Source organism: Bufo gargarizans, chromosome 3 (genome assembly GCF_014858855.1).
Source record: "Bufo gargarizans isolate SCDJY-AF-19 chromosome 3, ASM1485885v1, whole genome shotgun sequence".
Taxonomy (NCBI): Eukaryota; Metazoa; Chordata; class Amphibia; order Anura; family Bufonidae; genus Bufo; species Bufo gargarizans.
The window spans coordinates 290,462,591-290,485,107 of NC_058082.1; the positions used below are offsets into that span (position 1 = coordinate 290,462,591).

Sequence of the window (22,517 nt, forward strand, 5' to 3'; positions counted from 1 at the left end):
TCTGGGCACTTGTGGCTGTAACTCCACCCCTAGGCACTTGCAACATCTAATTTGCATAACTTGATAAAGTATTTTTTTTAAGGATCTCTACGAGGGACAGACATGAGGCACTATTTTAATGGGGTGCGGGCACGCAAACGTCCCTCCCGGCACTACCACTACACGATGAGAACTTTGTACTTCAGACTTATCTACTGTATAATTTCTGGTGCCAGCAACTTTTCTAAACAGCTGATTAGCGGGATGCCAGGTATCAGATCCCCACCAATCTAATATCGATGCTCTATCCTCAGGATAGGCCGTCAATATGTAAGTACTGAACAACTTACACTTTTTATATATATATATCTATCTATCTCTCCATCACCAAGGACTGTGTGGACTGGAAGTGCAGTCATTTACTGGCCTCAGTGGTGACATGTCCCCAAATTAGTGTGCCAAACCATTATAGCATGTTTTACCTTGCTGAACTCATTACTAGACTAAATAATTGTTTAGAAGCAGAGATGGCACCTGCACGCAGGATCTGGTGGTGCCAATGGAAGGAGAACATCCCAATGTAGATGTGCACTGCAGGACCACTCAGAGCAGTCCAGCAGCGTACACTAAAGCCATCACATCCAGTCTCATATTACCGAAACGTTCTTTAATATAAGCATTGTCTGATATCACAGCTTTATCCTGGACCCTGTTATTAGATAGATATATATCTATTAATTCTCTGAGCATCATAACTCAGTGCTGTTGACTTTACCTGTCTAGATTAAATTGTGTGGTTTTAAACTAATATGAAATGCAGAAAAAGTGTGTCTCTAAATGAGAATTGTAATCAATCATATCGACAAGGTCACGTCACATATCTGTTTCCCTTCTATGTTTTTCCATTGTTATTCACTAACTAGACCCAGCATAGTCGTAATTGAGAAAGTTGTCAAATCATCTGTGTTGTTTTCCTCTGTAAGGATACAGCTACACAGTTTTTTGGACGAGGTTTTGAGACAGGATTTTCTGCCAAAGCCAGAAGTGGGTTTGAAAGGTATTGGAAATTAAAGGATTTATACTTCTCCTTCCTGCTGGATCCACTTCTGGCTTCAGTTGAAAATTCGGCAGGCAGATCTGCCTCAAAACCTGATCCAGAAAACTGTGTGGCTGTAGACTGCTATGGTTTAAGAGACGGATGTTTCAACTGGAACATCCTTATTAGAGTAGGTTTAAACTGACTTTTGCTGCAGGTGTTTCAGCCAAAGCCAGATGTGGATTGAAAAGGTATGAGAAATATACATGGACATACTTCTTCCTGCTAGATCCACTTCTGAAAGTGTGTGAACCTATCCTTAGAGTACCATATTTTCTATTATATGGCATATGCCATAGTTCTTACAAATTATATATAAATCTGAAAAATAATAATTCTGCATGACCACAAAAAATACCTGCAGTTCTGCAATGAAGGGGCAGAGTATGACACAAAACAGTCTTGCATGCCTAGGCCCCCGCACTGTTTAATTATTACCAGAACTGTTAAAACAGATTTCTGGAGATGCAAAATGTAAAGCTGGAATAATCTGCTAAAAAGGAAAGGCCTTTTATACACTATATTGACAAATAAAAGTATTATGGTATTTCCTGTAGGCAGGAGGCCTAAGCAGGTCTTCACATAGGCATATATATATATATATATATATATATAGTACTAATAGAGGAGGGTAATGTAGCAATTTGTTATATGCTGTGTATAGTCTCTAGGGGTCTCACTACTTGTGAGTGCAACTGTATTGTTGGAACTTGCATGTAGTAGTTCACCAGGAAGGCACATGTTTAATGGCAGCTAATATCTCCATGTAGTAAACTATCTAGTACCAACTTCTGAGTGTGGATCCAACTTACAGCATACCCTTATAGACACAAGCAGATGTGTTCTACTACGTTTCTTTTACTGGGTGACTGTTTACTGTAAGAATGCAGAATAAAAAAAATACACCTGACATTGACAATTCATCATTATATGAGTATGTACAAAAGAGATTAAATTGTTGCTTATACAGTGTATATATAATCACTTTGGTCCTTTCAGCTTCTTTTTTGCCTTTGCTTCATCTCCTGAACTCTGGAATTTCTTAAGATCCGAACAAAATAAGACCTGGCCATAAAAAGAAAAAAAAAACAACTAAGAATAGAATATGCTACGCAAACCTTATGGCTAGGTTTCCACATTAAGGATTTTTAATGCAGTTTTTGAGGCCAAAATCCAGGAATGGATTAAACAAAAAAAATAAAAGAATCAACATACCTAACCACACCCATTTCCCCACCCACTTTTCAAAAGTAGTATAAAACCACAAGTCATAAGTTTTGGTGCGAAACAGGACTTGCGTCAACATCTGAAACTTCAATGCGTACCAGTTTGATGCATTCCACCGGTCAATGTTTCCTTTACACATATTCTTGGTTTACGATTCATTCTTGGTTTTAGTTTTTTTTTTAAATGCACTATAACAAAATCTGAACATGGAAATCCAGCCCATTTCAAGTGTGAAAACGCAAGTTTCTATTTAAATTTTAATCATTGGGAGCGACTATTTAAAACATACATAAAGCAGATTCACCTTGGCTCTATAGGGGGATTTTCCACCATTAGGCTTAAAAAAAAAAAAAAAAAAAAAAAAACATAACTCTCACCCCATGTGCTTGGCTCAGTTCATGACATGTTCTTGACTCACATTGGATAAAAAAGTATTTAGTAATAAATTGTAACACAAATAAGAGTGTCCTAACATTTCATAAGTTGAAATCTTCATGCCTATTGTTTTCAGGTATGGAAAAATGTAGTCTACCATATGGATTAGAAACACAAAAAAGGTAAAGTAGAAATCTAAAATACTCATGAACTTACTCCTTGGGCCCATCCAGCATATGGACCCCAGAGACTGCGGAAATAATCCCCTGGAAGAGACAAAATACAGTTACTTTGGTTGAAAACGACATGGGTCCATCAAGTTTTACATAATTAACTACTAAACTCATCATAATACTCAGTGCTAATTGTCATTAGATAAGCATCAGCCCCTTTTTGTAAAAGCTGACATAACATCTGCCATTACTAACTCTTGGGTAGGGCATCCCATAGTTGGACTACGCTAACTGTAAAGAACACTTTCTTGTATTGATTTCTAAATTGTTTTCCTCCACATTGCTCATTTGTCAAGCCAGGTACTTTTACGGTACAGCCACATGGAGCGGCCATGCTGCGGCCACGTACCCGTACGAGTCACAGCAGAATCGTATTAATGAATTCGAAACATAATGCTTCTGCATTGGGTTCCTAAGAACACCCGATAATCAGCCATAAGATTGCGGCTCCATGTGGCCGCACCCCAGGGTATCTTTTTTCAAGCCTGCTTATCAGAGACCTCCCATCCCAGTAAAAGCCCACCTTTTAACCAGCTTTTCTATATCCTTTTCATCAATGTGGTGCCCAAAACTGATTCCCATATTGAAGATGTGGTCTCACAAGGGATTTTATAGGGCTGTAATACAACATTGCGTCTCATTTTATAAACTTTAACAACTTCTTTGCTTTTGCAGCTCCAATAAACTACAATATCCTTGAGAGGTCAGTCTGCTATCTGTGCCTCCTTCATGTCAGCGCTGCCCAGTAAAATGGCACTGCTGCATTCCCAAAACGATAAAGTTCAGTGCGTAAACTGCAATGCCTTCACAACGTACTAGAAAACTTCAATAAGCTTAGATTACTTAAAACTGACAATAAAAGTTCCTAGCACAAGCTGAAGGTTCATACCAATGTCCCGGTAGACCCGCTCTGTGATGGTCTTGTTGCCCTGACCAAGCTGAGGTAAATAGTCTCTTTTTGCAATCTGCCAGACATGAGTGTCCACGGGTACAGCCTCTGGTTTATCAAGAGCCATCAGGCAAACACAATCTGCAACCTAAAAAAAGGATAAGTAAAGCAAGACAATGGATCAATTCTAAGGCTAAAGCTGGCCATACAAGCTTTCGTCTGACAGGTATCTCTGCAGAGCCTCCCTCAAAAATACATGAACTCGGCTGAGCGTGCATGTGCTCTCAGTAGGTTGAGTGGAGTAAACCACCACCAGACTCCTCTGGTGGCTCCTTATCTCCTGAGAGGATTGGACATGTTGAAACCCAACTGTCTGATCAACCTCTCCCCTGACAACTGCCACTGGCAGGCCCATAAACATTAAATGGTTGGCTAATGTGTATGGTCACCTTTACAGTGCAGATTCAACAATTACCCAGAGGTCTATCATGTTTGTTCCAAACTATACTGCTGTAAGCTACTAATGATGGCAATCCTGGTCTTTTTCACAACTGAAAGTAACAATATATGCAGTTAAAGGGTAGCTTCATCAGAAAAGTTTTCCTAAAGCTGACCATACACAATATAAATGAGCCTATTAAGTCTGATGGGATCAACCAGCAATATTGTCCCCTGGCATTTCCCACTGGGATTGGACTTTGGGAACTGCAGTTAACCAAATAATACAATTTTATCTCAGGCAATGATAATTTTCATTACTAGAATGGTGACAGGCCCTAAAGTGAAAGCATGACACTCACTTTGGCTCCTACCCCTGGCAGGGAACATAGTGCAGACTTTGCTTCCTCATAGGAAGCCAGTCGAAGAGTCTCCAACCAATCAGGACCATGCTTCTGCAAAATTGCTCGGGCACTCTCGCTGACAAACTTTGCTCTGTAACCAAAACCCAAATCTCGCAATTTGGCCTCAGTGTCTTCAGCTGCAGAGTAAACACAGGTTGAGAACATCAGGATTGCACGGAAACACATTGTTAGAACATGTGCTGAACAAATGACAACAGAGAAGACCTTTGATGTTACTGGGAGCATTTATCAAATGTGCTATGACAGTTTTGTGGCGTAAAAATGTTGCAAGCAATGTTGTGTGACATTTTATGCAATTTTTGGTGAGGCAATGCGAATTTTGATGAGCATTACCACTTTCAAAAGTGGCATGAAAAGTTGGGTGGGATTACAAATTAGAACACTTATGTCTCCTTTATGTTGTAGGACTTTTTAAAAAGTCACACCTCCGTGCCAGGCAACCCCCTGGCATACTTTAACTGAAAATGGCGGCAAATTTAATAAAACCGAGCTCCAACTTCATACATTTGGCACAAGTGCGCAACACAACTGCAGTCTAAAAAAAGAGTCTCAAACACATGTACAATGATAAAGTACCCCCACCATGTTTAGTACAGTGGTCCCTCAAGATACAATATTAATGGGTTCCAGGATGACCACTGTATGTTGAAACCATTGTAAGTTGAGCAATTGGTTTCAAAGCCCCAAAATGTCATCCAAGATAAGAGAAAATGAAGATTTAAGAAAAATAAGTAGATAACTAAGACAGATAAAACAAGTCCTTACATATAACAGTCAGGAATAGCTGCTAACAACTAATACAGTATTTTACTAGAGAAGTGGCCTTGATTTGTTGGATCCAGGTCTGAGGCATTGTATGTTGAGTCTAGTTTCAACTTACGATGGGTCAGAAAAGACCATTATATGTTGAAAATATTGTATATTGAGGGACCACTGTATATGTAATTTAATCAGGGCTGTGGAATCGGAGTCGAGGAGTCGGAGTCTGAGTCAATTTTGGGTACCTGGAGTCGGAGTCGGCAAAAAATGAACCGACTCCGACTCCTACTAAATTTAAATTGGAATAAAAAATAAAAAAAGCAAGTTTAAATGTCTGAATTCATAAACAGTTATAATTAATGACTTCTCTACTGTAAGAATAAAGGCCAATGCATGCAGTGCCTCACGTAACCGCAAAACAAACGCGTTCAGTGATGTGAAGAAGCATGCTTTTCATATGCTTCACTATATGGCACGCAATGCACAATTAGGAGTGGCAATACATATACTTTCCATTGTGTTGTGTTCTGATGTTACAGGGAACACAATGCCCATGGTTTACCTCGCCTCTCACTGATAAGGGATTAAGTAAATATGTGTTTTGCAGGACTAGAGACACTTGTATAAGTGAAGGGAATGGAGGGTCAATAGTTTAAGACTGAAGCTGTAAACCATTGGAAAAACTGCTGTCATTCAGCTAAGGCTACTTTCACACCTGCGTTCAGGTGTCCGCTCGTGAGCTCCGTTTGAAGGGGCTCACGAGCGGCCCTGAACGCAGCCGTCTGGCCCTAATGCATTCTCAGTGGAGGCGGATCCACTGAGAATGCATCCGTCTGCCAGCGCTCAGCCTCCGCTCCGCTCAGTGAGCGGACACCTGAACGCTGCAAGCAGCGTTCGGGTGTCCGCCTGGCCATGCGGAGGCGAGCGGATCCGTCCAGACTTATAATGGAAGTCAATGGGGACGGATCCGCTTGAAGATGACACCATATGGCTCAATCTTCAAGCGGATCCGTCGCCCATTGACTTTCAATGTAAAGTGTGAACGGATCCGCTTAGGCTACTTTCACACTTAGAAATTTTTCTAAGTTATAATGCAGACGGATCTGTTCTGAACGGAGCCACCGTCTGCATTATAGGAGCGGATCCATCTGATGAAACATCAGACGGACCCGCTCCGAACGCTAGTGTGAAAGTAGCCTAAGGCTATAAAATGTGTAAACTCAGAATGTTATCTTAAACTTTAAACATGACTATGGGATTCTTCTAGGGAAATCATGTTTTAAAATAAATGTCCCTTCCTGGATCCTCCCACTGCCCTATCTTCAGCAGAAGATCAGCACACAAAGGAGAAGGCAGCAGCTTCTTCCCAACTACCTCTCTGTGCTAGAAGAGCTTAGAAGAACTTCTTTCTTTCCTTCAAGGAATGTATAAAATACATTCACATATTAAATACAGAGGAGTCGGAAGTACAAAAAACTGAGGAGTCGGAGTCGGAGCATTTATCTACCGACTCCACAGCCCTGAATTTAATATAAACAATTGGAAAATATCCTGGCATACATGTTAAAGGGGTTCTCCAGGACTGAGGTACCGATGATCTTAGGATAGGCTATATCAGATCGGCAGGGGTCTGACTCCTGGCAACTCTGCCAATCATCTGTTTTGCAGTAGCTCCAGCCTGGAAAACCGGAACTACACAGCTTGGTCCACTGTATAGCAGATGGAGCAGGTTACCGCAGCGCTGCTCCCATTCAAGTAAATATGACTGTATATCACCAAGAGAAGGCACATACATGGTGTATGCAGCTTCTCTTACACCTAGCAGATGCACTATGGGTCATCTGTGCACTGGCACTAAATATAGGGGCTACAAGGGCCAAAGTAAACTAAAGCCAAGCTGAAATCAGAAGCCTAATTGTAAAAATGCAGATTATGGAATTTATTTTATTGAGTCCTGACTATGGACAACTACAATTTTTTCTTTGCACTAGTTTGCCTCAGTTTCCCCCTTTACCTTCTATTAAAGCTTAAAGGGAATATCCAAGATGTATTAAATTATGCAGAGAGCAGTGTAAAATGTAAAAACAAAAAAACCTCACCTTCAAAATGTCCTGTGCTTCAGCTCTGATCCCTGCTAGGCCTTTACTGATGACCTCATGTTCGCTGGTCTCGTGCCTGCTGCAGTCTTTCCCTGGCCTCAGCTGTCGTATATCACCGCTGAGGCCAAACAGCGCTAGACAGGTGGCTCACCAGGTACTATTATATATTATTTGCATATCGTACATGACCTCGAGCATTGACTCCTTATTTTGATGTTCATGTACCTTATATATATATTTTTTTGTACCATACATTTTGGATCCGTGTGTTTTTGCCCCCAGGGTGGCGTCTCTTCTTTTTTCTGTCCTCCGCTCCTAATCTTGTCTATGGCATCATTTATTCATGTCTTTTACCCATGTCATTTTATCATGTCTCAATAAATTATATTATATTTTTTTGGTATCATGAGCTCCGTTTTCCTTTGTTTCTGCCTATAGCTCGGGAGCTTTTTTGCCGAGTTTTATTATTTTTTGAGTGTCCCTATCGGGGTATACTGGATGAACACTGTGTTCTTGCCTCTCCCCCTCCCCTTTCTCTTAGGGACACCTTGGGTTCACTCCTTGTTTCTGTGACTGATCAGTGGCAGCTTCAGTTTTTTTTACTCCCAGCTTAATTGTAATAAATCTTGAATGACCCCCTATTACAATAATATGAAGTACAAACAACTACAGACAACTATTCTGTTCTGTGATAGAAAGGTCATTGTATAACCTTATGGACAATATCTCTAGCAAATGTTATCACTCAAGTTTGACCTCCGATCTTAATGCGGTTAGCCAGTAAATGATAATGATGACTTAACATTATCACATCAGTGGGGGTCCAAGTCCCGGCATCCTTGACGATTAGCTGTTTCCGGGAGCTGATGCAGTCACCGAAGCTCTGGTGAGCGATGTAGGCTTCCAGCAGCTTTCCAAAGACAGCGCAGTACATTGTATAGTGGCAGTGCTTACTATTGCCCCATTGACTTGAATTGGTCTGAGCTGCAACTAGGCCACGTGACTTATGTACAGTGATGTCACTGGCCTAGGATGAGGCTCTTCTAACAGCTGATCAGTGGTGGTTGCGAGTGTCGCACCCCTGCAGATCTGACACTGATGAGGTATCCTGAGGATGAGTCATAAATATCTTTTTCTGGATAGCCTCTTTAAGAATGAAGGGGTCCAAGACTGGGTAAAGCACCAGTTTAGGCAGTTTTCAGCACCGGAATATCACCTCTTACCACTCCAAGTGTCTCATTTATGGCAAGTGCAGCATTTTAGCAACTGTGGGATGTCTACAGAAAGCTTTTAATATCACACTTCCACCAGAAATAATAGTCTTCGAGAATTCAGTTGGCTTGGTTGGTTCTTGCTCCAGCGTTTGTTTTCCCCCCATCACTACATACATGTTCACAATATATACACTGACAGTCCTGCCCACTCAGCAATCTGTTATAGTCCTAAATGTATAGCCAGTCAGAGGAAGACTGGCATGTTACCTGCCTGCCAGTGCCTGGAGCGTGGGAAAGGAATAGTACTCCACCAAGTCAAGCTGGCATAGTCTTCTCCCCAGACCACTGCACAGGCGCTCAATCATTCCAGTGATGCGAGAGATGTGGTTGTTGGAGGTACAGATGAAAGAGAAAAGGCATTCTACAGGATCTTGCCGCAAAACCCGAATTCCTGAAAGACAGTCAATGCATAGTCACATAGTATATCTAGATCCCAAGTTCCCAACCTCCGTAGACAGTTTTCAAGCAGGTTGCTTCTTGATTAATTATTACATATCTCTGCTGCATCACATAACACAGAGACATTTTCAACACTGACTGTAGATATGGCTGTTACAAACTTTTTTACCAGTTTGCATCAATCACCCATTATTTATTCTATTGTTTAGTGATCATTCACTTTGTAATTGCTGATATTTCCTCACTCTGGAATGGTCATTTGAATCAATCCGCTGTAGTCTCTAACTTCCTGTGATGTCACATTCGCTGCCTGGTCTTCTGGTCTCTGCAGTGTCCTGGAGAGTGAACGCCCATTTAATTAGCATGGGTTGGTAGTAAGTCAGGTCCCCCTAATCCTCCCATCTTTTCAGTAGTGAAGCAGGGAATTTATAGCTCATGCGCTGACAAGTGTCTGAAAATGAGACAGAAATTCCCTGCTTCATTACTGAAAAGCTAATACAGGCAAATACACTACATTACAAAATGAAGGATCGCCAAACAATAGAATGCATGAAAGGTGGCTGATGCAAACTGGAAAACAACAATTACCCTTACCAGTAATTGCTTTTCTGGAAGCCCATGACAACACCTACAGTACAGACCAAAAGTTTGGACACACCTTCTCATTCAAAGAGTTTTCTTTATTTTCATGATTATGAAAATTGTAGATTCACACTGAAGGCATCAAAACTATGAATTAACACATGTGGAATTATATACATAATAAAAAAGTGTGAAACAACTGAAAATATGTCATATTCTAGGTTCTTCAAAGTAGCCACCTTTTGCTTTGATTACTGCTTTGCACACTCTTGGCATTCTCTTGACGAGCTTCAAAAGGTAGTCACCTGAAATGGTCTTCCAACAGTCTTGAAGGAGTTCCCAGAGATGCTTAGCACTTGTTGGCCCTTTTGCCTTCACTCTGCGGTCCAGCTCACCCCAAACCATCTCGATTGGGTTCAGGTCCGGTGACTGTGGAGGCCAGGTCATCTGGCGCAGCACCCCATCACTCTCCTTCATTGTCAAATAGCCCTTACACAGCCTGGAGGTGTGTTTGGGGTAGCCATGCTGGTTCAGTATGCCTTCAATTTTGAATAAATCCCCAACAGTGTCACCAGCAAAGCACCCCCACACCATCACACCTCCTCCTCAATGCTTCACAGTGGGAACCAGGCACGTAGAGTCCATCCGTTCACCTTTTCTGCGTCACACAAAGACTCGGTGGTTGGAACCAAAGATCTCAAATTTGGACTCATCAGACCAAAGCACAGATTTCCACTGGTCTAATGTCCCTTCCTTGTGTTCTTTAGCCCAACCAAGTCTCTTCTGCTTGTTGCCTGTCCTTAGCAGTGGTTTCCTAGCAGATATTCTACCATGAAGGCCTGATTCACACAGTCTCCTCTTAACAGTTGTTCTAGAGATGTGTCTGCTGCTAGAACTCTGTGTGGCATTGACCTGGTCTCTAATCTGAGCTGCTGTTAACCTGCGATTTCTGAGGCTGGTGACTCGGATGAACTTATCCTCCGCAGCAGAGGTGACTCTTGGTCTTCCTTTCCTGGGGCGGTCCGCATGTGAGCCAGTTTCTTTATAGCGCTTGATGGTTTTTGTGACTGCACTTGGGGACACTTTCAAAGTTTTCCCAATTTTTTGGACTGACTGACCTTCATTTCTTAAAGCAATGATGGCCACTCGTTTTTCTTTACTTAGCTGCTTTTTTCTTGCCATAATAACAAATTCTAACAGTCTATTTAGTAGGACTATCGGCTGTGTATCCACCCGACTTCTCCACAACACAACTGATGGTCCCAATCCCATTTATAAGGCAAGAAATCCCACTTATTAAACCTGACAGGGCACACCTGTGAAGTGAAAACCATTTCAGGTGACTACCTCTTGAAGCTCATCAAGAGAATTCCAAGAGTGTGCAAAGCAGTAATCAAAGCAAAGGGTGGCTACTTTGAAGAACCTAGAATATGACATATTTTCAGTTGTTTCACACTTTTTTGTTATGTATATAATTCCACATGTGTTAATTCATAGTTTTGATGCCTTCAGTGTGAATCTACAATTTTCATAGTCATGAAAATAAAGAAAACTCTTTGAATGAGAAGGTGTGTCCAAACTTTTGGTCTGTACTGCATGTCAGGGGGACCTCCCATGCAGAACAGGAAACCTGAGAAGATAAAAAGGTTCACAACCCCTCCCAAAAAAACAAAAAATAAGGCATCCATACCAAAAAAAATATATAAAGGATATATATATATATAGAGAGAGAGAGAGAGAGAGAGAGAGAGAGAGAGAGGAAACAAAAATAACTAATCACCCATATTACTAAAATAGTAACCGGGCTGACTGCCTAAACATAAAAACTAAACAAAAAAACACTTCAAACTAGATAAAAATAAAACACCTAGACCAATGGTTTTCACCAAAATAAAACACCTACACAAAAAACAAAACAGCAAACATCTCAGTTAATTACATCCAATAGAGCAATCCGAACCCAATTCACTCAAGCCTACTTACTATCTATTGCAGAACAGAATTCTACTGTAGAGAGTAATGAAAACATCTTCTGTGCACTGTACTGCTTCACCACCTAACCCACAAATCTGGAGAATAAGCCATCAATATCACAATGCCAGATAATACCTTTAACTGATCCAGCAGTTTTACTGAAATCTTGTACCGAACAGCTCCAGCACAAGCCAAAAGTACACAGCTCCTTATAAGCTCTTCCCACTGCAAAGTGCAATTTCTGAATTCCAGGTAGGAATGATCACTAGATGCCTATATATTTAGTGAATGTAAAGAGCTGTCACAATGCATAGAGAACCATGTTCTGCACACAATCTGAATATAAAGAAAGCAATTCTAGCAGTGCGTTATGTCTGAAAAAGAGCTAATAATCTTTTACTTAATGCTGTTGGATGACAAGGGAAAAACATGTGGAGCTTAAGAATATTACCTGGGAATTCCTTAGCTACTTTCAGAAAGTTCTTGTCACACTCTCTCCACCGATTGTAGAGTTCACCGAGACTGACGTGCAACTGGAAGTAATCCTGTAAAATGTCGCTGTCTTTCTTGCAGTCAGTAGTTAGCGAGTCATTATCTGCACATATCTCCTCTTTTTCTTGCTTTATTAGGTCTTTATCCTGTTTTACTGGTTCAGGGACAGTATGGGGCAGCTTTCGTTTTGCAGGCCTTTTCTGAGTCTTCTTTTCCGATTCACATTCTGTTGACCCTGGGCTGGGATACACCGTGTACCACAGCTGGCCATCTTTTTGAGTCACAGTCCACACTCGTCCATGTAATACACCTGTCCAGTATCCAGGACTGCTTTCTCTCCACCTAAACATTTTGGGACAAGCAGAAAATGATTATTACACTTACTGGTAATCGGATTTTCCAGACCCCACGACAGCACAACAGAGAGAGCATCCGCCTCCAGGGACAGGAAACCTGCAGAATAAAAAGGTGGGGCCTCATTCCCACCTCAGTGGTTTATTATTTTTATGCTACACCCAGTGCACAAAAGAGGAACCCCTGAAACACCAGAGAGGGAATAAGGAAGGGTGCTGTAATGGGGTCTGGAAAATCCGATTACCGGTAAGTGTAATCATCATTTTTCCCTCCCTCTACGACAGCACCACAGAGAGAGATTACAGAGAACACCCCTTCTTTATGGGGGGGGGGGGGGGGGGGAGGGCACCACTTGCAGAACCTTAGTACCGAACAGAAGGTCAGAGGTAGAATTTAGCTGAAGACGATAGTGTCGGTAGAAAGTAGAAGGAGAGGACCGCATGGCTGCCCTACAAATTTGCTCAATAGAGACATTTGATCTTTCTGCCCAAGAGGTGGATATTGCCGAGTAGAATGTACTTTTAGGGAGAGAGGAGGAGATCTTCTAGAAGAGGTAAAAGACAGGGAAATAACCGCCCTGATCCATCTGGCTAGGGAACTCTTTGAAGTTACCTTACCCCTATTTATGCCTGAAAAAAGGACAAATAGAGCAGAGGATTTTCTCCAATCCTTGGTTATCTCTAGATAGCATAAAAGGCATCTCCTCACATCTAAGCAGTGAAAAACTCTCTCTTCCTGATCTCTGGGATCATCAAAAAAGGTTGGGAGCACTATCTCCTGAAGCCTGTTAGCTCTGGACGGAACTGGCCTAAGAACTACCCTATCCTCCATAATTGACATGAAAAGAGGGTTAATAGAGATAGCCCGAATCTCGCTAACCCTTCTTGCAGAGGTTAAAACTACCAACAGGACTAACTTGAAAGTTAGTAGCTTTTCTGAACAGGAAGACAGAGGTTCAAAAGGGGGTTTAGTCAGAGCAAACTCCTGACACTTGGATGACAAACTGGGCCCTGCGTCAGAAGGTCCAGGATCTCTGGGAGGATCCAGGGGTCTGTTACAGACATGGACCTCAGAAGGGAGAACCAAAGTTCTCTTTGGCCAGAAGGGGGCTATTACAATTAATCTTGCACCCTTGTCTCTGATCTTTTTGAGAACCCGAGGAATAAGTTGGAAAGGAGGAAAGGCATATCCCAAGGGGAAACTCCTTATGTGGAGAGCAGCTTTGTCCGCGCTTTTTCACTGCTCCTGCCCCTCCTCCGAGAAGGCCTGCACCTGTGGAACGCAGAATCCAGACGAAAAACCGGAAATGCGTCATGTGGAACACACCGCTTACCAGAAGCGACGTTCCCTGCTGTGCGCCACCTTCACATCTGTACCGCACGCTGGAGAAGGTCCCGAAAGACATCCCATGCACCCTCCCCCCTTGCACCTGCCGCGAGAACCGGATGGAGGCCCCGGACCCCCACCGGTTCCTAGGGTCCTGCCAGCCCAACCTATGGGCGTTGGACCCCAGCAGATATTTACCACATAGCACTCCAGAAACTTTCTGGGATTTCCAGACTAGCTGTACCTGAAAGAAAACTGCAGGTCTCCCATTCCAGGCCCTGGAGGCAGATCCTCTCTCTGTGGTGCTGTCGTGGGGGAAGGGAAAAATGGCAGATGTTATTCAGAATGTGTTCCTCTGTTATCTACACAAGGCTTCATTTATTAAAACTGGTACATACAACTTTGAGACATTGCTCACAATTCCAGTTATTCCACGGCTTTCATCTCCTGACTAGTTCTACAGATTTGGCAAGGGAGGTACATGGGGCCATCAGCCCTGGCACATTCACTACCATTTACACCAATTTACTGGAATGATGTCTGAAATCTATTCCAGATATCAGCTGGAGTACATTTTCAGTCTAGGCGCACAGACTGTTGGAGGATGCCCCTAATTTATGATGAGGCTTGCTCCACGTCAAAAATTAAGTTCATCCTTTGGCAGAATGGGGGATATCAAAGACCCACATAAAACAATAAGTGACAACCCCACACCAAACTTATCTATTAGGCCACTTTCACACAGGCATCGCGAGTGAGGGCCGGATAGGATGCGGGTGCGTTGCGGGAAAATGCGCAATTTTTCCGGGCGAGTGCAAAATGTTTTAATGCATTTTGCACGAGCGTGAGAAAAATCGGCATGTTTGGTACCCAGACCAGAACACGGACTTCTTCACAGAAGTTCGGGTTTGGGTTAGGTGTTGTGTAGATTTTTATTTTCCCTTATAACATGGTTATAAGGGAAAATAATAGCATTCTTAATACAGAATGCTAAGTAAATTAGGGATGTAGGGGTTAAAAAAAATTAAACTCACCCCATCCACTTGTTCGCGCTGCCCGGCTTGTCTTCTTTCTTCTTTGAGAACCTGGGAGAGAAGGACCTTTGGTGACATCACTGCTCTCATTACATGGTGCACCACATGATCCATCACTATGGTGATGGGCCATGTGATGGCTCCACACTCATCACATGGTCCATCACCATGGTGATGGATCATGTGATGAGCATAGTGACATCACCAAAGGTCCTTTTCTCCCAGGTCCTCAAAGAAGAAGAAAGAAGAGAAGCTGGGCTGCGCGAACAAATGGATGAGGCGAGTTTCATTTTTTCTTTTTTTAACCCCTCCATCCCTAATCTACTTTGCATTCTGTATTAAGAATGCTATTATTTCCCCTTATAACCATATTATAGCGTTGCACCCGCGGGGAAAACTCACCCGTGTGAAAGAGGCCCTACAGTTAATGGCACTAACCTTTCTCACAGGTCCGCTGCCTTGGGATAATCTGCACTGTCCTTCCAGTCACACATTCAAACCCTTACCATCATCTGCCACTTTTAACTCAAGAACAACTCTCATATTCGCCCCTTCCTCAACCCCGAGTCAACTAAAATGCTAGTGCATGCCCTCATCATCTCCCGCTTGGACTACTGCAACTAAACTAAACAAAACTTGTACAAGAAAACTGGCATACATTACAATAGAAGTCTATGCCATATTTTTTTTTCCGAACTGCACAGACCTTCCAAAATGCAGCAACATTATTAAAGGGGTTGTCCAGCCATTAATATTGATGACATAGTCAGGATAGGTCATCAATATCTGATTGGTGAGGGTCCGAGGCTCCATGCAAGCGGCGCATCCTCTTCATTACACTGCACTTCTGAGATGAGTGAATGGAGCGAGTACTTGTAATTATACTGTGCCGCCACTCCAAAGGAGACGAGGCATAGTGTAAAGACCAGGAAGCAGCGCTCGCATGGAGCACCGCCTCCTGTTCAAACAGCTGATCGGCGGAGGTCCCAGGTGTCAAACCCCCACCGATCAGATATTGATGATCTATCCTGGCTGCGCAACCCCTTTAAGAGGCATGCAACTCTTAATAAAAAATGTGCAGGTACAAGTTGCACCAAAATTATTAAGACTAGTGTATGAAAAGCCAGTGTTAATCATTTCCCCCATTAAGTCTATTTTTACTTCTATATCGAAGCATCCGTCTCTTTTAGCAGAATAAAGTGTAACGTGAGGTACAAAAAAAAATTATAATAAAATAAATTAAAGCTACAGGAAGTATGCAGCAAAATTTTCCAGTCCCAAATTTGCAAGTGCTTCACAGTGTCACACGCAGGGGTAAATGTAGAACACCCACTCATCAAGAGAGCACAAAAACTAACACCTACCGAAAAGACTGACCACCTGGTAGGACAAAATCCAGGCGAAGTTCAGAGAGATGGCATGGTATTGCGCGCCAGAGGTGAGGGCAGACTGCGAGAGAGGTGAGGTGTTTCATTCTGTAAGAATCACACACAGAAAGTAAAGTACAAGGTTCATTTCACACTGCGTCTACAGTGCACCATTATGGCATTTGTCAGGTGCTTAAAGTGTACCTATGAAAGTGGCTGACCTGTTACATGTGCACTTGGCAGCTGAAGACATCCGTGCTGGTCCCATATTCATATGTGCCCGCACTGCTGAGAAAAATGAGGTTTTAATATATGCAAATGAAACTCTAGGAGCATATATGCCATTACACCTAAAGGCTCAGCACCCTCTGCACTTTGAGAGACATGGGCAGGTGTGATATCTTTTTTACTGTCCAGTCCTGTCAATCAAAGTGTAGAGGGAGCTGCAGTTGCAGAGAAAGCAGAGCCGCTCGGTGTAATGGCAACGCCCCTGTTGCTCCTAGAGGCTCATTTGCATATATTAAACCTTCATTTTTCTCAGCAATGCGGATACATATGAACCAACACAGGTGCCTTCAGCTGCCAAGTGCACATGTAGTAGGTCAGCCAGTGTCATAGATCCAAATCTACCATATTCTCCATTACACTGACAGAGGCCAAAAAAGTATTTTTTGGACTAAATTCCGCTGTCTCCGCCAGGGTTTCCATTTTTTACTGCATGTAATAGTGCAGCAGACTGAATTGGTAAATGTTATTTTGGGTGCCTATGGGTGATAGATGTCCTCCTGATAGAAACCTCGGATGGACACTGCAGACAAAGTGTGAATGGCGCCTAAGCATGCATTCTAAAAGATATATCTTCGGGTGTCTTCACACACGGCAGATTCTGTTGCAAAGAATCTCCGGCCCTCCAATAAAAATGAATGGAACAGCGGTGTGCATTTCTGACCAGCTTCTCCATTCATTTCAGGAGGGCTCCATAGGGTACAGGGCCTCCATTTTCATAATCAGCAGGGGCCCCAGCAGTAGAGCCCCCAACAATCTAATAGTTCTTTCTCTGACAGGAATTTCTCTTTAAACACTTAGTGACTACCAATATGCCTTTTTACGACGATCATTAAGGAGTCTTAGGCTGGGTCGCCACCTTTTTACGGTGACCCAGTCTAAGTGCTGCATGGGCCTCCTGTGCAGCGGAGAGCGGGGCACAGCTATAATAGGCGAGTCGTGCACCTGCTGTAACGGCCTAGACTGATAGGAGCGTGATCATGAAGCGTGATTATAGAAAGAGGAAATGAGATTGCAGGGTACCGATGTCGGTGCAGGCAGGCCAGGGCCTAGTGAAGGACCCAGGCCTGCCTCCAGCGTGCCCCATCTAGTGAATATCAGTTTAGCATTGACATTAAAACACGTTGCACTACAGGAATAATGCAATGTATTTTAGAACCGATTAAAAGATCGCCTAAAAAAAGTAAAAAATACATTTTGTTAAATCATATTTGGCATCGCTGCATCCGTAACTACTCGCCCTATGCCATTATCAGGTAATTTATCCCGTATGGTGAACGCTGTAAAAAAAAAAAAAAAAAAAGCCAGAATTGCTTTTTTGTTCTTAGTCACCATCCAAAAAACTTAATAGCCAGCAATTAAAAAAATATTGTTATTTTTGCCAAAAAATGAACACCGCAAAATTTGTAACATAAAAACTCAGTGGCAGTATTGCTGCCCCCCTCCCAAAAAGAGGTAATAATAGTTAATCAGTACGTTATATGTACCCCAAAATTGCAGGATTAAAAACTACATCCTGTAGCCCTCATACAGCCATAGATGGAAAAATAAAAATGTTATAGCCCTTGGAAGGTGGCGATGACAGGGGGGCAGCAGCACCTCCGGCTAGATCACACATCTATATGCTTTCTATAGGATACCACAATCACGTATCATCCTAGTGTCCGGAGTCTGAGTAAAGGACGAGCGAATCCGGTTTACCTTGTATGGGATAATAGCAGCTAAACTCCATGCAGGAAACGGACCTCCTGACGTCACTGGGTCACGTGTCATTCTCTCGTCACGTGACTCTGAATCGGCAGCGTGAATAGAAGTGTCTGAAGCTGGAGCGCTCAGGCTGTTTGCTCCTCACTGATAGAGAGAGAGGGGGGAGGGTGTGTCAGTGCTGGAGGTACATCATGTGTGCCGAGAACTGCGCATTGTGTGCAGGGGAGGGGGGGTCGTGTAATATTGTGTGCAGGGGAGGGGGGTTGGCTGCGTATTGTGTGCAGGGGAGCGGGGTCGTGTAATATTGTGTGCAGAAGTAGAGGGGCTGGGTATTGTATGCAGAAGGGGGGGCTGCCGTGTAAGTTTGTATGAAAACGGGGGTGGGTGGGACTTTGGCTGCGTATTGTGTGCAGAGGGGGGTTGCGTAGTCGAAGTTATCGATAATATTTGATAACTGGATTTGTTGACAACTAGTCCCGTTATTGAATATTGCTATGCGAGCGGTCAGGCGCTATGCCTGCGGGTCATTAACCAGCAGTAACTTTAACTTACCGAATCTTTATTACCTTACAATGAAGCTCCAGTAACAGGCAGAGCGGGCGGCGGCGGCGTAACATCACTTACTCACGTGACGCTCCTGCTTCATTCATAAAGTGGGCGGAGCAGGCGCGTCACGTGAGTAAGTGATGTTACGCTGCCGCCCGCTCTGCCTGTTACCAGAGCTTTATTGTAAGGTAATAAAGATGCAGTGATTTAAAGTTTAAGTAAAAGTTACTGCCGGTTATGAAATACTGCTGTGAGCACTGGGGCTGTTATGAGGAGGGGGATCTGTGGATGACACATATAGCATAAGATGCTAGCATGGTCATCCACAGATCCCCCTCCCCAAAACGGTGCCATCCACAGATTCCCTCCCCATAACAGGTGCCATCCACAGATTCCCTCCCCATAACGGTGCCATCCACAGATTCCCTCCCCATAACGGTGCCATCCACAGATTCCCTCCCCATAACGGTGCCATCCACAGATTCCCTCCTCATAACGGTGCCATCCACAGATTCCCTCCCCATAACGGCGCCATCCACAGATTCCCCCCCCCATAACGGCGCCATCCACAGATCCCCCCCCACCCATAACAGGTGCCATCCACAGATCCCCCCCCCCATAACAGCGCCATCCACAGATCCCCCCCCATAACAGCGCCATCCACAGATCCCCCCCCATAAGAGCGCCATCCACAGATCCCACCCATAACAGCGCCATCCACAGATCCCCCCCATAACAGCGCCATCCACAGATCCCCCCCCATAACAGCGCCATCCACAGATCCCCCCCCATAACAGCGCCATCCACAGATCCCCCCCCTATAACAGCGCCATCCACAGATCCCCGCCCTATAACAGCGCCATCCACAGATCCCCCCCCCCATAACCGCCATCCACAATTTGTTTCCATATGGCCTTTGAACATAATTTGTCAAGTAAAATCATATAAGCCCCTTTTTTGTCATTTTTTCCCGATTAATCAGTGAAATTAATCGATTATTCAAATAATCGTTAGCTGCAGCCCTATAATGAACACTGTAAACACAAAACCCATATAACGATATGTGTGGTATCACCACTGGCCACACGTGCAGAAGCGCTACCACTGGAGGACACTCACCGGCCGCATCTAAAAGCAGTGCGGACCGCAATACAAACCCCCCCAAATAAGGGATCTCCAACGAGAGTGACCTCCAATTAGCCTACGGTGACAAGGATACAGACTTGATAAAGGGGTCTGCGTACCCCGAAACGCGTCGTCTTTGCTAATCAAAAAATAAAAAATACTTTGTATCCTCAACTGGGTTGTGAATTGCGCCTTGTGTCCATCCGCTCACTGCATGAACCCAGTGCAGACGAGCCCCCTCCCCATACACCACAATTCGCACCAAAGTGGCGGCTTGGCTCCCGCCCATGGTCAACTTGGACGTCAATCGGCTGCACCAACCCACATCACCCCACGATTTTACCTCCACCAGAACTGTACTACCAAAGGTACAATCTAACCAAGGTGAGTAGCAACCACTCACCCTGGCTAGGAACAAGTAACAACATTTCTTGTCAACCACCACCTATGAGCGCCTTCTCCCCTTTTCTTTTTGGCCATTTAATCACAGTTTAGTGACTGCGCACTCTGTATTTAGTGCAGTGCCAGAAAAAATTTTAATTTTTGCATTTTATACAGCAGGTAATCATCACACGCTAGTTTGATGAGTATTTGAGAAAACTTACATTTCAAAATTGTATTTTCAGTGGTAATTCAATTTCGGCTGGTGTATAGGAAATTGACAGTACAGTACACTGTGAGCAGGCTAAACCCATCCCTGAAGAGGACCTAACCAGCAGGAGTGCTTCTCTGTATATAACACATAGAAAAGGTCTGTCTGGTGTATGGGAAATAGACAGTTCACTGTGAGCAGGCTAAACTCCATACCTGAAGAGGACCTCACCAGCAGGAAAACTTCTCTGTATATAACACATAGAAAAGGTCTGTCTGGTGTATGGGAAATAGACAGTTCACTGTGAGCAGGCTAAACTCCATGCCTGAAGAGGACCTCACCAGCAGGAGAACTTCTCTGTATATAACACATAGAAAAGGTCTGTCTGGTGTATGGGAAATAGACAGTTCACTGTGAGCAGGCTAAACTCCATACCTGAAGAGGACCTCACCAGCAGGAAAACTTCTCTGTATATAACACATAGAAAAGGTCTGTCTGGTGTATGGGAAATAGACAGTTCACTGTGAGCAGGCTAAACTCCATGCCTGAAGAGGACCTCACCAGCAGGAGAACTTCTCTGTATATAACACATAGAAAAGGTCTGTCTGGTGTATGGGAAATAGACAGTTCACTGTGAGCAGGCTAAACTCCATACCTGAAGAGGACCTCACCAGCAGGAAAACTTCTCTGTATATAACACATAGAAAAGGTCTGTCTGGTGTATGGGAAATAGACAGTTCACTGTGAGCAGGCTAAACTCCATGCCTGAAGAGGACCTCACCAGCAGGAGAACTTCTCTGTATATAACACATAGAAAAGGTCTGTCTGGTGTATGGGAAATAGACAGTTCACTGTGAGCAGGCTAAACTCCATACCTGAAGAGGACCTCACCAGCAGGAGAACTTCTCTGTATATAACACATAGAAAAGGTCTGTCTGGTGTATGGGAAATAGACAGTTCACTGTGAGCAGGCTAAACTCCATACCTGAAGAGGACCTCACCAGCAGGAAAACTTCTCTGTATATAACACATAGAAAAGGTCTGTCTGGTGTATGGGAAATAGACAGTTCACTGTGAGCAGGCTAAACTCCATGCCTGAAGAGGACCTCACCAGCAGGAGAACTTCTCTGTATATAACACATAGAAAAGGTCTGTCTGGTGTATGGGAAATAGACAGTTCACTGTGAGCTAGGGTTGTTGCGGGTATCGAAATTTCGATACCCAATCGATACTTTTGTCCCGGTATCGATACGATACTGGGTTGCGCTTCTGCGCAGTCTAGTATCTCTGAACATCGGCGCGCTCATGTTCTCTCAGCAGCACGGGGAGAAGGAAGCTGTCCTCCTCCTCCTCCCTCCCCCTGTGCCGCTGCCACCAATGAGAAGAGAGGGGCGGTCGCACTGAGCCACCAATGATGGAACTATTCCCACACAGAGCGGCGCCCAGCGATGTCTCAGCACTCACCATTATTCCTGGGCGCCACTCCGTTCGCCTGCAGTGCTCCATTACTGTCTCCTCTCCTGCTCCACATCCTGCTGATTACTATCGGAGCGATGTGGAGGAGACATCAGCTTCACTAGTGGGCGTTCCTTCTCCCTGCGTTGCGATTGGACAGCGCTACAGCCAGGGAGAAGGAACGCCCACTAGTGAAGCTGATGTCTCCTCCCCATCGCTCTAATCAGCATGTGGAGCAGGAGAGGAGACAGTAATGGGGCACTGCGAACGGAGCGGCACCCAGGACTAATGGTGAGTGCTGGGACATCGCTGGGCGCCGCTCTGTGTAGCCCGATACTTAGTCTGGACCCAGGAAAAGTAGTCAGTCAGTCTTTAACACAATACAGGAGGCGGGTGCCGGCAGCAGAATCGCATTGCCGGCACCCTGCCCCTGACAGGGAGCTGCGATAAGCGGCAGTTAACCCCTCAGGTGCCGCACCTAAGGG

The 22,517-nt window shown here is 43.9% G+C and overlaps 1 protein-coding gene across 2 annotated transcripts; it reads right to left on the reverse strand.

The window, feature by feature from the left end:
• Positions 1-1,931: 1,931 nt before the first annotated feature.
• On the reverse strand, positions 1,932-18,434 carry OGG1 (8-oxoguanine DNA glycosylase). Of its 2 annotated transcripts, none has more exons than XM_044286294.1 (8): positions 18,309-18,434; positions 16,320-16,430; positions 12,201-12,583; positions 9,006-9,185; positions 4,600-4,778; positions 3,800-3,947; positions 2,894-2,943; positions 1,932-2,140 (listed from the first exon to the last, which is right to left on the reverse strand). In XM_044286294.1, exons 2-8 carry the CDS (start codon positions 16,427-16,429, stop codon positions 2,057-2,059), a joined length of 1,134 nt encoding a protein of 377 aa, XP_044142229.1. In that variant the 5' UTR covers position 16,430; positions 18,309-18,434; the 3' UTR covers positions 1,932-2,056. The 2 variants fall into 2 exon arrangements, with proteins under 2 accessions (XP_044142229.1, XP_044142230.1); XM_044286295.1 differs by lacking the exon at positions 1,932-2,140 and adding an exon at positions 2,147-2,639.
• Positions 18,435-22,517: the final 4,083 nt, after the last annotated feature.